At 44.6% G+C, this 12017-nt stretch overlaps 1 protein-coding gene across 1 annotated transcript in view; it reads left to right on the plus strand.

Moving 5' to 3' along the window:
- Window positions 1-12017, plus strand: part of LOC145413521 (beta-hexosaminidase subunit alpha-like) — a 33661-nt gene that overhangs the window by 10519 nt on the left and 11125 nt on the right. Inside the window, exons 8-10 of the mRNA XM_080283216.1 lie at window positions 6442-6496; window positions 7609-7761; window positions 10588-10713. Coding sequence (XP_080139342.1) covers window positions 6442-6496; window positions 7609-7761; window positions 10588-10713 — 334 coding nt within the window. The remainder of the gene's footprint in view (window positions 1-6441; window positions 6497-7608; window positions 7762-10587; window positions 10714-12017) is intronic.

Here is a 12017-nt window from a genome sequence, read left to right on the forward strand (position 1 = left end):
CATTTCTCTCTCATACTCATTCGGGAGCCGAATGCTAATTGCCCGCCAGAATATGCTATTGGCCAAGTCCAAGATTTTGGCCATATCTTGATACCTCAAAGGTTTCATATTGATAGCTCAAGCCGTTCGTGAGATATAATGGTGCTAAAGGCGGGCGATAAAAAAACTAGTTGACCTTTGGCAGCTATTTTGGTGGCCGTGACCTTGACCCCGAGTGCTCATTTTCGAACTCGTTCAAGATTTTGGCCATACCTTAATATCCTGAATGTTTCATGTTGATAGCTCAAGCTGTTAATGAGATGTAATGGTTCTAAAGGTAGATGGTGAAAGCTGCTTGACCTTGGCAGCCATTTTGGTGACCCTGACGTTGACCCCGAGTGCCCATTTTCGAACTCGGCCAAGACTATGGCCATATCTTGATACCCTGAAGGTTTCATGTTGATAACTCAAGCCTTTCGTGAGATATAATGGGAACACACACACACACACACACACACACACACACACCGCTCGCTGGTGCAGTGGTAACGTTCCCGCTTGCCAACTAGTGGACGGGAGTTCGCGCCTCGCTCAGGTTGCGAAAAGTTTCACTGACGAAGCGGGTGGTTACTCTCCCCCTTGAGCAAGGGGACTGGTGTGTGCGTGTGTGAAGGTCACAGCCTTGCCCTTAGATCGGACTATATGAGCTCTCAGCTCCCTTCCAGGAAGGTAAAAGCTGACCATCACGACCATCAAATGATCCTGACCGACCCGGTGAATTACACACACAGAGGCAGGCAAAAATATTATCGCTCTGCCTCATAAGGCGGGCAATAGTAAGAGTATGGTTCCAGGAAACTCTACTGAGTCACTTTATTTTTTATTTTTTCCTGGGAGTCAATCTACCAGTCAATCTGGGAGTCAAGTGGTCTGTCCTTCATTAATCAAGCCATAAAGCTCAGTGTACCATATTTGCCTGACGAACGAATGTGAGAACCAGCTGAAAGTCTGATTAAAACACTCGTGATGCCGTGGAGGGTGATCACTTGCAGCATATGAGACTGCAAGCTGCAGTGAATAACATCTGATCAGCAGCAATCGTAGGACTTTCGCCTTTTATTTCACATAAACATCCTTATTACCACCGGTCATCACTAATGCATTATCAGTCCCAACTGCTGAAAGTTTCTGCAGGCCTAGTTCCTTATTTCTTAAAGATAGCTTTATGGCAACACATATTGCATCAGCATTGCATTATGGCAGTATCTAATAACTTTGTCACAGAAATGTCATTACTTTCATTAATTGGTAGGCTAAACTTTCTTTTACTTGTATCAACCGTCAGTTCGTTGATAACGTGAGGGGCAGTCAAATTACAGACCATTGAACTTCACGTAGAGGTTTTAATTTTCTGCTCTTTACATCATTTCCTGTCACAGAAACACTTCTTGCACACCTCTGACTGTAGTAATCGAACTGAAACTTAACAAAGTTAATCACTGGTCCGGTCGAGATTCGATCTCAGGCCCTCGCGCTTCACATGCGCACACATTACTACTGAGCCAAAGAGAGCATTCCCGCTTTGGCTCTAAGCAACGTGAGCTTTTATAGACCCCACTATATCACTCTTTTCTCCCCTTGATTAATTTAGTGAGTTTCGAACACACGGTAGTGTAGCACCGGAGACCGCTATTGGGAACGCTGCGGACCACACTGAACAGCTCATCCCCGGGATGTAAGAACTAGGACGCTGTCAGCTAACCAACAGCATCATTGCCCTTCAAGCCTCACTTCACATCCCACACCGCTGCCAACCAGTGTAATAACCGAACTGAAACTTAAACAAATTAATCACTGGTGTGGCCGAGATTCGACTCAGGCCTCCGCACTTCACACGCGCGCACGTTACCATTGAGCCAAAGAGAGGCTCTCCGCTTTGCCTCTAAGCAATGCGGGCTTTTATAGACCTATTACATGACAGGTGGTCTGCTGCTCGTTATGCACAATTTTTTGCTATGAATAGAGCTACGCAACCGTCCGATTTTCTTGTCATTACTTTTTTTTCTTTTTTTTTTTCAAATGGAATTACTCTTTGACTCACAGAACTAACTGGTTCTTCTGCTTTCCTGTGCTTTTCAGTGTAATTTAGTTTTGTTATGCTAGGCGTTTTCGGGTCGGCTTCCCGTCCTAAGAACGCCTGGGGTGTAGCTGGGTTCCCTTTCTAGACCGGGGCTTAGAACGGTATGAGAGGAACAGGGCATAAAGACACAGGGCAACAACCTTACACGTATATGGACACATTCTTTGTTATGGAACAGGAAGACAGTTTACACAATATGCTAAACAAAATTAATACATAGGCTGGCAGGTGGGTTTCGAGTATCACACAGGATACTAATAGACAGGAGTCTTAGTCTGGGTAAGGAGGCAATACACAATTCATGCAGTCCCTGCACAGGAGGCTCGTTTCCAGTGGGAAGGCAAAATATAGGTTTTACTAGTTCAGGGATATTTACTCTGACACTGACTCTGGTTCCTGTTTCACAATGGTTATATGTGTAGCGTCACTGATTTCTGTTTCATGATTCACATAGGGTGGACGTGCATTGTCACAGAGTTATAAAACCGACGCTGAGTATTGCCTCTCGTCGTGCACAGAATGGATATGCACTGTCCCAGGTGTTTTTCCTCACTTTACTGGATCTCACTATTCACTTACACCACACAGTCTTTGCCTCTCACTGTTCGTCTGGGGGAGCCTTGTATCACAGTCACTGCTAGGTAATGTCACTGATCGGGCAGAGGGGAAGGGGGAAGACCTGGGGACTCACAGTCGTCGGCCTGGGGTAGGCGGAGTCCCTTCAGGAGTCCCTTCATCCCGCGGCCACGGGACCACTCGCAGGGGCGTCGTCTCTTGTTGAGGGTTTGGGCTGGGCGTGGTGAAGGGCCCCTCACTGTCGGGGCTGGGAACTGGGGTCTGGCCCTTAGGACTCGGGCCAAACAGATCCTGGAAGCACTTCTTTAGGCACCTGGTGGAGGAAGGGCATCACCTTCGTCGGGGAGGGGTGAGGTCTCACCCCGGGGTCCTGGGAGCGCCCTCAGAGGCCCTTTGGCTGCAGTCTCCTTCCTGTGGCGCCGCCATCAGGTTGGGGCTGTGGCGTCGCTCCTGGCTGGAGTCCATCAGGTGGAGGTCCTCCTCGGGGGCCGACTGGATGGAGAAGAGCCCCAGGGATAACACCGGGCCTCTCTACCAGTCCTCGGAGCAGAAGTCCTCCTCCTGGAGGTTGCCTCGGTCTGGGTGGACAGAGGGGCGGCCTGTGCTCCCGCCAGTAGGCAGGGCTGATCGCAGGTCGCCCTCATGCTGTGGAATCACTGGGGGTGGGGGACTTTGGTGTCTCTCCCAGCTGCCGCTGGGTTCCCTTGGGCAACAGATGGAGGGCAGTTACAGGCCATCCCTTCGCTGTCGGTGCGGCTTCTGGCCATCACTGGGGCCCGACTTCCTGAAGGGAACGCTGGCGAAACTTGGCTATGGGCCATCGCTCTCCTGTCAGTGCGGCAGTAGGCTGTCGCCGAAGTCCTGAGTGGAGGGCAACATGTAGATGAGGAGCGGCTGTAGGCCGTCTCCTGTCTACTGGCATGCCTATGGGCTGTTGCCGGTGTTGTGCCCTCCGAGGCAACTGCAGAAAGAGAGGGGGTGTACCTGTCATTCCATTTGTGTGGCTTTAGGCTGTCACGGGCTCTGCAGGGGGTGTAGGCAGCACCTGATGGAGCGGCTGTGGGCCGTCTCCTCTTTGGCAGCCCGGCTATAGGCCGTGGCCTTTTTTGTGTGGGGCTTTTGGCCGTCACTGGGGCCCAGCTATAGGCTGTGGCCCTTTGGTCGGAGCGGTGGGCTGTCTCTTGCTTTGCGCAGCTTCTGGCCATCGCCGGGGTGCTGCTTGGAGCTGAAGGGTCAGCTCCACCCCGATCCTGGCGAGGGCTAGCTCGCCCGAAAGGTAGTGCACTCGGACTGGGGTGGTCTCGTCGAGCGTACTTCGGGGCATAGGGTCGCATGGTCCAGGTGAACATATGTCCGTATTGACTGGACATTCCGCGCGCTCTGTCTACCCCTCCGTAGTCTCCTCCTGGGGGTGTGGTGGCGACCTGGGTTGCCACGGCCGGTATTTCAAGTTTTGCATTCAAGGGACACTTGCAATATTTGCAATAGCTCATAGTGTTCAGTCCTGATGTACGAGTAGTGTGCCACTTATTATATCTCGAGTCATTGAGCCATTCACTTCGAAAATGTTGGCTATACTTCTTGTTCATTGTTTGTTGATAAGACACATGAAGGGCACTCGACTGTCAGAATAACGTTCTTCATTAAAGGCTAGCTGCAGCCTGTGAGTGAGTGTGGGACAAAGGCAGTGTGATTTATCTGAGAATTCTAACGGGAACAGGACCGGACGGACACGGTGAGTGACACAGTACAAGTAGCCCCAAGGTAAAGAGAGTGTAGCCCTACTTCCAGGACACGAACGATCGCCGTGAAGAATGTGGGCCCATATTATTTATAAATATTTTTTATTTAGCTGATGTTTTTAGACTATATGTTCTTAGATTGGTTTGGTTTGGTTTGTTAAAAAAAAAAAAAAATTCCCAAACAATAAAGTAGCTAAAATTTCGCCAAGTCGCTAAACGAAAAAGTAGCTGAGCAACTTTAAAAGTTGCCAAATCTGGCAACAAAGTCACCAAGTTGGCAACTCTGCCTCCAGGCCACTCCATCACCTCAGAAACACCTCCAGCCCACTTCATTACCTCTACAAAAATACCTCCAGATCACTTCATTACCTCTACAAAAACACCTTGAGCCCACTTCATTACCTCTGCAAAAGCACCTCCAGACCACATCATTACCTCTTCAAAAACACCTCCAGGCCACTTGATTACCTCTACAGAACACCTCCAGACCACTTCATTACCTGTACAGAAACACCTCCAGGCCATTCCATTATCTGTACAGAAACACCTCCAGGCCACTTCATTAGAATACAAAGACACCTCCACACCATTTCATTACCTCCACAAAAACACCTCTAGACCACTTCATTGCCTTTACAAAGACACCTCCATGCCACTTCATTATCTCTACAAAATCACTTCCAGGGCAGTTCATTACCTCCACAAAAACACCTCCGGACCTCTCCATTACTTCTGCAAAAACACTTACAGGCCATTGTGTATTCACAGTAAAAAGACCTCCAGTTACTATTATTTTCATCATAAAAATTCTCCAACCTCTCCATCACTTTAAAAAAAAATGACCACTGTATCACTACCACAAAAACATCTCCAAGCCCGTCCATCATTATTACAAAGAACCTTCAAATCCTTCTATTACCACTACACAAATACACCTCCAAGACAGTCTACCACCATAACAAAACCAGCTCCAAGATCTTCCATCACAGCTCCATAAAGACACCTCCATACCTCTTTATCACCACTACAAAATCTCTTCCATTCCTATAAAACCACCTCCAATCCTATGTCAGCACTACAAAGACCCCTTCAAGGTTCTCTATTGCCACTCTACAAAAACAGCACTATGTATACCTCCATCATGAAAACAAAAAACTCCAGACCCTTCCATCACAACCCTACAAAAACTTTGGCAAACTTCCATCACTACTCTGCAATATCCCTCCAAGCCTTTCCACCACAACTACAGAAATTCCTGTATCACAACTCTGCAAAAACTCAACCTTGCCCCTCCATTGCTGCTACAAAAACTTCTCTGTCACCATTCTACAAAAACACCTTCAGGCTTTTCTGTCACCAAAAATAAATACATTCTACTTGTCTGTTTATTGCCAGACACCTTAATCCTGTAAGGGGTGGCCACCAACAGATTGCCTCCATGTCACCCTGTCCAACGCCATTTCACTGTCCTTTCCATAACCACAAAAAGATTTGCAGGTCTCTGTACTACCACTATAAAAACACCTCCGGGTCTCTCTACTACCACTACAAAAACGTCTACAAGCCTCTCTGTTACCACACTACAACAACCCCATGAAGTCTATTGCCACTACAAAAGCAACTCAAAACCTCTCTATCACCACCCTACAAGAATCCCCTGTAGCCATTTTTAATGCAGCGTGTATTAATCAGTCTCCAAAATCGACACGAAGTAAAAAAATACAACAGATTGTACTTGTTTGTACTCTGTCCACCTTAACTTGGCCTAAAACTGCCATCTTTCTAACGAAATGTTGAGTTGTAACGTGAAACTGTCAGTAAAATATGGTGCAAACCACACAAAAGTTTTGTGGAAAAAATGAAAATCAGTATCGTTGTTTTATTCAGCTGCTGAGCTGTGTTAAATATGCTGCATTAGACTAAAATCTGTGCTAAATTCAGGTGAATGAACTATAATACAAGGGACTGGGCCTGTGGCAATACCTCTGTTTTGGTCTCACACAGGTCACACTCAGTCTTGGGGACCTGGTCAGCCTGGGCTGCTCACTCCATGCTACAAGTAAGTACATGTTATACCACAGGCCGTTTTAAACTGAAAGTAAATGAGTAATGAAAATACTAAGGTAATAACAGAGAGTGTTTCAAATTCATTGAAAGTACAGTGGGAGTACAGAGGAAAGCAAACAGTTAATACAGACTAAATTGTCCTTTTTCATCGCAGAGAAGAGCACCATATTGATATCTAATTCTGTGAACTGAGGATATGGATAGTAAAGCAAGAATGCGCAGCAGAGCCAAAGATTGCTTCCACTTTAATCAGTTTACTGTGAATTTATTTATGTTCCATTAGCTGTTCCGTTCAAAATGGTAATAAATACTAAGTCATTTCACCCATATTTTTTAGTATCCTCAGTCAAAGTTCCTCCTCCTCCAGTCTCCCTTAGCCTTAGCTGAGAACCTTTGGATCAGCTTCACAGGAACATACCACAAATGTTTCCCAATACAAGGGTTTGGGAAAGAGTAGAATATACAGTAAGATGTCGTTTGAAGTAACCGTTTTTGTTATTGGTCTTGCTACTAACCCCTTCATTTCATGATGGCACAGGAGGTATCCCCTTCTGTAGGTTACTGATGTGAACTGTGTCAATACTGAAAAAATACAGATAACACATATACATAAGAATATTAAGGCATAATAATGCAAAATACATCACAAAGGAGTAAATTCACCAACGTCTCCCACGGTGACGAGAATGTGGCTATTATCTGAGATGCAAAACAAATTTATTATCAATACCTCTTTTAACTTAATTATTTTTGGAGGAGGGACAAGAAAAGAAGAATGCTGATTCACCCCACATCACTTGTACTTCCGTCTGTATCAAATCTGCGTGATGAGATTATCTTTAGTATGTTTATAAATCTCTGTCTGTCTCCAGTATCTTAATCCCAGAAGGGGTGGACACTAGTAAATCACCTTCATGTCACCCTTTCCTCTGCCATCAAGGTGCCCATCCTCCAACTCATACCACCCTCATTCATGCACTTGCCCACCCTATCCTTCCAACACATTCTCGGTCTCCCCATACACTTCACTCACATATACTCTACTAGCCAACATCTCATTTTCTTTTCTCCACATGGTTCTTATTATTATATATCCCGCTTCAGAAACTCGACTCCTGACGGTACCTATGGTCCAATAGATCCAGTCAATGATGACAACTATGAGTTCTTGAAGCAGCTGTTCACGGAGATCACCACTGAGCGCTTCAATGACCACTATGTTCACTTAGGTGGAGATGAAGTCAACTTTGATTGCTGGTTGGTTCTTACAGTTTTTTATCCATTAGAAGATCCTTATTATAAGTAATCTTTTTTTATGTTAAATTTATTATTAAATCCACCACAAACTGCAGAAAGATTGCTTATTAATGTTCTCATGTTACCTATAGGCCTAAAGCTGATTTGCCAGTTGCCCCAATTTACATTTCTTTCCCCTCTAGCATAGGGCTGAAAAAAAAGGTATGCTGTACGAAGCAGAATCTGAGTCTCAGAAAGACTTTTACTGGGTAACCTAAATAGTGTGGATAGGAAGAATATGTTATTTAAAATGGGAAATCATATGAAGAGGGAAAACAGGGATAGCATAGGTGGGCAGTGAGTGAAGAATGATGAAAGAAAGATAGTGGTGAACAGTGAGCATATTAAAGACACCGGGAGAGAGCTTTATAATGAGTTGCTGAATGATGAGTTTGACTGGAACAGGGAAGGTTTTGGCCCGGCAGATCCAGTGTTTGGCCCTTGGCCTTTCATTGACACAACTATTGTGAGCAAGGTGATAGGCAGGATGCAGGTGGAGAAGACAGCAGGTGTGTCTGAGTTGACTGCTGAAATGCTAAAAGCCTCAGGAGATATACGAGTAGGGTTAGTTACAGATGATAAATACGATTATATATGAATGTGTTGTCCCAGACGATTGGCTGAAGAGTGTGATTGTAAATGTGTACAAGGGGAAGGGTGATAGGCCCTGGATAAAGGAAATTATAGAGGGATAAAACTTTTGGACCAGATAATGAAGATAATGGAGAGAGTTCTAGAAGGTTTGATTTGAGAAAGAATGAACACTGATGAGATGCAGTTTGAGTTTATGCCAGGCAAAGGGACCACTGATCCCATATTCATTGTTCGACAGCTTCAGGAAATATATTTAGGAAAGAAAAGGGACCTCTGCTTTGTTGACCTGGTGAAGACCTTCGACGGTGTCCCAAGGGAGGTGGTGAAGTGGGCAATGAAAAAGGTTGGGATTGAGGAATGACTGGTTAGAGTGGTTATGGGTATGTATGTGGGTGCTCACACCCAGGTAAGAGTGAATGGAGCTTTAAGTGATGAGTTTTCCTTGAATATTGGTGTGCACAAGGGGTCAGTCTTGAGCCCCTTGTTGTTTATCATGGCGCTTGAAGCCCTCTCATATGAGTTGAGAAATGGACTCCCATAGGGGATGTTGTATGCCGATGATTTGATTGTGTGTTGCGTCAGGGAGAGCATGTGATATTGTTTTGTGTGAAAGGATTGATCTTGCTGGTGAGTCTCTTGAGTGTGCAGAAGAGTTTTGTTATTTGGGAGACATATTATGTGCTGGAGGTGTGGCTGGAGCCAGCTCTGTGGCTTGTGTGAGGAGTGGTTAGAAGTTCAGAGAGCTGTTGCTTCTCCTGACATTGAGAGCTCTCTCCCTCCATGCTAAGGGATCTCTGTATGTGGCATGTGTTAGGAGTGTAGTGCTGTACAGTAGTGAGAACTGGACAGTAAAGGAAGTGGATATTTGTAGGTTCAAATGTACAGAAGTGACAGTGATTATGTGGATGTGTAGTGCATCCGTGAGTGTGAGGGCTGGAGGGGACTAGGTTTACAGTATGGTGGAAGAGTTAGGAGGTAGTATGGGACTGGAGTGTATTGGTGTTGTGATGAGGAGAGAGAGATTGAAATGGCCTGGGCATGTGGAGAGGATGGGGGATAACAGTTGGGTGCAGAAAGTGAAAAGTATTAATGTTAGGGGTAAGGTTGCGAGAGGCAGACTGAAAAAGACCTCGGATGAGGTTATTGAGTGTGACCTTAGGGATAAGGGACTGATTAGGGAGGCTGCCAGAGATCGAGCAGCTTGGAGAGCTGCCATTAGGTGACCAGAGCCAATGCATGCAAGCATGTTTGAGCCTTTAAAAACAAAACAATACAGAACAAAAAGCACATCTCTGACAACGATGGCTGCCTGTACTTCTAAACTCATGTTAACTAATTTTATTAATCCTTCAGATTCTTTTCCCATGTCTTTAACCCTGACTTTGTTTTCTGTTCCTTTCATTTTTTCATTTAGCTATGGTGGGTTGACTATAATCATACAGTACATATGTATTGTTCACTGAAGCCTTGGTTATCATGCAAAATTGTTACTGTACGTGGTGTGTGATAATGGAATTGTGTGATAACAAATATACAGAACCAATGGGATTTATCCAGAATTTTGCCAGGCATCCCAAGTGCAAACCTAAATATTCCCTTTTATGATCATTTAGACCCACGGAACACATACATACTGCAGTGTCAGGAACACATATAGGCATGGTTAGAATAACAGAAAGTGATGACAAGGACACAGTAAGGAAGAAATGCATACCATAGACAGACCTGAGATAGGCTTGAAGGAAGGGGTTCTGAGACTAGGAGGTGGAGAGTTATTAGTTTCCACCACCTGGGATTAACTCCTCGAGTAGGGCCTCATCTTCGAATCCCTCAAATCCATCATTGTCAGTAGAAACAAGCCCGGGTGAGTGATAACGATGTATTTTGAGCAGAAGAATGTGTATTAGCAACAGGAGTGCAGATTTTCACCTTGCAATGATAATGAAACTGCTATAACCAAGGAATCACTGTATAAGCTTGGTAACAAACCATACAAGCATCATTCTTAGGAAGGAGATTCAGCCACAAGTATTTTGGGTTTAAGTCCAAGCTGAGTCTCACAATCTCGTGCAGACCTTTTGACACATCTGAATCTTCTTTCTCCCCCAAGAATTTTGAGCAACTATTCAGAATATTTAGATGGTTTTGGATACCCAGTGCATAACCAGGAATTTTATCTGGCCCATCCCACAGGAAGAGCAATCCCACCATTACAGCATACATGGAAGAGCACAACATCACTGGTGACTACAGCAAGTTGGAAGAGGTCTATATCACTAAACTCCTTGACCTTGTTGCTGCTCTCCCCAACAAGAATGGGTCAGTAACTATGAGAGGTTTGCAGTAGGAGGGTGACATGGTTTACCCTTAGGTGGCTCCTATACCTGATTTTGCTATTGTCTTGTATGGCTTGTGGTACATATATATATATATATATATATATATATATATATATATATATATATATATATATATATTATATTATATTATATTATATGAAAGCAGTATTTCATGAGCACGTGAAAACTCGTAGGAAAATAAAAGGCAGAGGAGCAACAAGCTCTCATCTGTATTTCAAGACATCTTCAACTTGGTGCTCCTCAACTTTTATTTTCCTTCGAGTTTTCACTATATATATATATATATATAAAGTATACTAGCAATGGTACCCAGCATTTCCGGGGCAAAAAGGCAAACACTAATCCTATTTGTTGTAGTTCAATCTTTCTTTCTACTCCAGAAAGACCATGAACCTATTATGCTTTTGAAGAGGGTTTATAAGGGGTTCAGGAACTTTCTCTTTCAACTTTCGCAGACTAACGCACGGTATTTGTGCACACTTGTTTACTGTTACCGGTGACCACAAATGACCTCGGAGGTCAACCTCACATAGCTTGTGTCAGAACTGGTCACGTGAGTCTCCATGCAAAAAACTGGGCTGCGGAGTTCAGTTTTTTGGGCGTGTACTACCGGTGAAATGATCTCGGAGGTCAATATCACAGCCTATGTCCGAACTGGAGGTCATGCGAGTCTCCATGCCAAAAATTGGGCTGCAGGGGTACCCGGCCTTGCGTGGGCCAAAAAGGCGATCACTCTACCGGTGACCTCAGATGACCCTGATCTGAATATTGACACCCCACAAACCATCCTTGGGTCACCCTGATTTAGAATATATATAGGTCAGGGGATCTCTGGCCCTTGGTTTGGGCATGACTGAAGGACAAGCAAACAAACAATGCAGCTCTTTTAGGATATATATATATATATATATATATATATATATATATATATATATATATATATATATATATATATATATACAGTAAAAGTCCTCTGACCACCAGTAATCCGATTATCCCAATACTCCTAATTTTTCGAGGCGGCGCCGAAATCCCCTACCAGCGGGGAGTGGAAGAAAGCAGGGAAGACAGCACTCACCTGCCATTCTCATTTTATACTTATGTCCAGTCTGACGCTCTTCCAGTAATTCCACTTGATTTTCGGACCAATAAGTGACTACAACAAAGCAGCAATGGCTCTCACATCTTCTACTAGTTGTAGTGGAAAGAAACCTGCCCAACGAAAGCATGTAACACTAACACCAAGAGATAGGCTAAACTCAG

This window comes from Coenobita brevimanus, chromosome 96 (genome assembly GCF_032717465.1).
Source record: "Coenobita brevimanus isolate Jiangsu-jjx chromosome 96, ASM3271746v2, whole genome shotgun sequence".
NCBI classification, from domain to species: domain Eukaryota; kingdom Metazoa; phylum Arthropoda; class Malacostraca; order Decapoda; family Coenobitidae; genus Coenobita; species Coenobita brevimanus.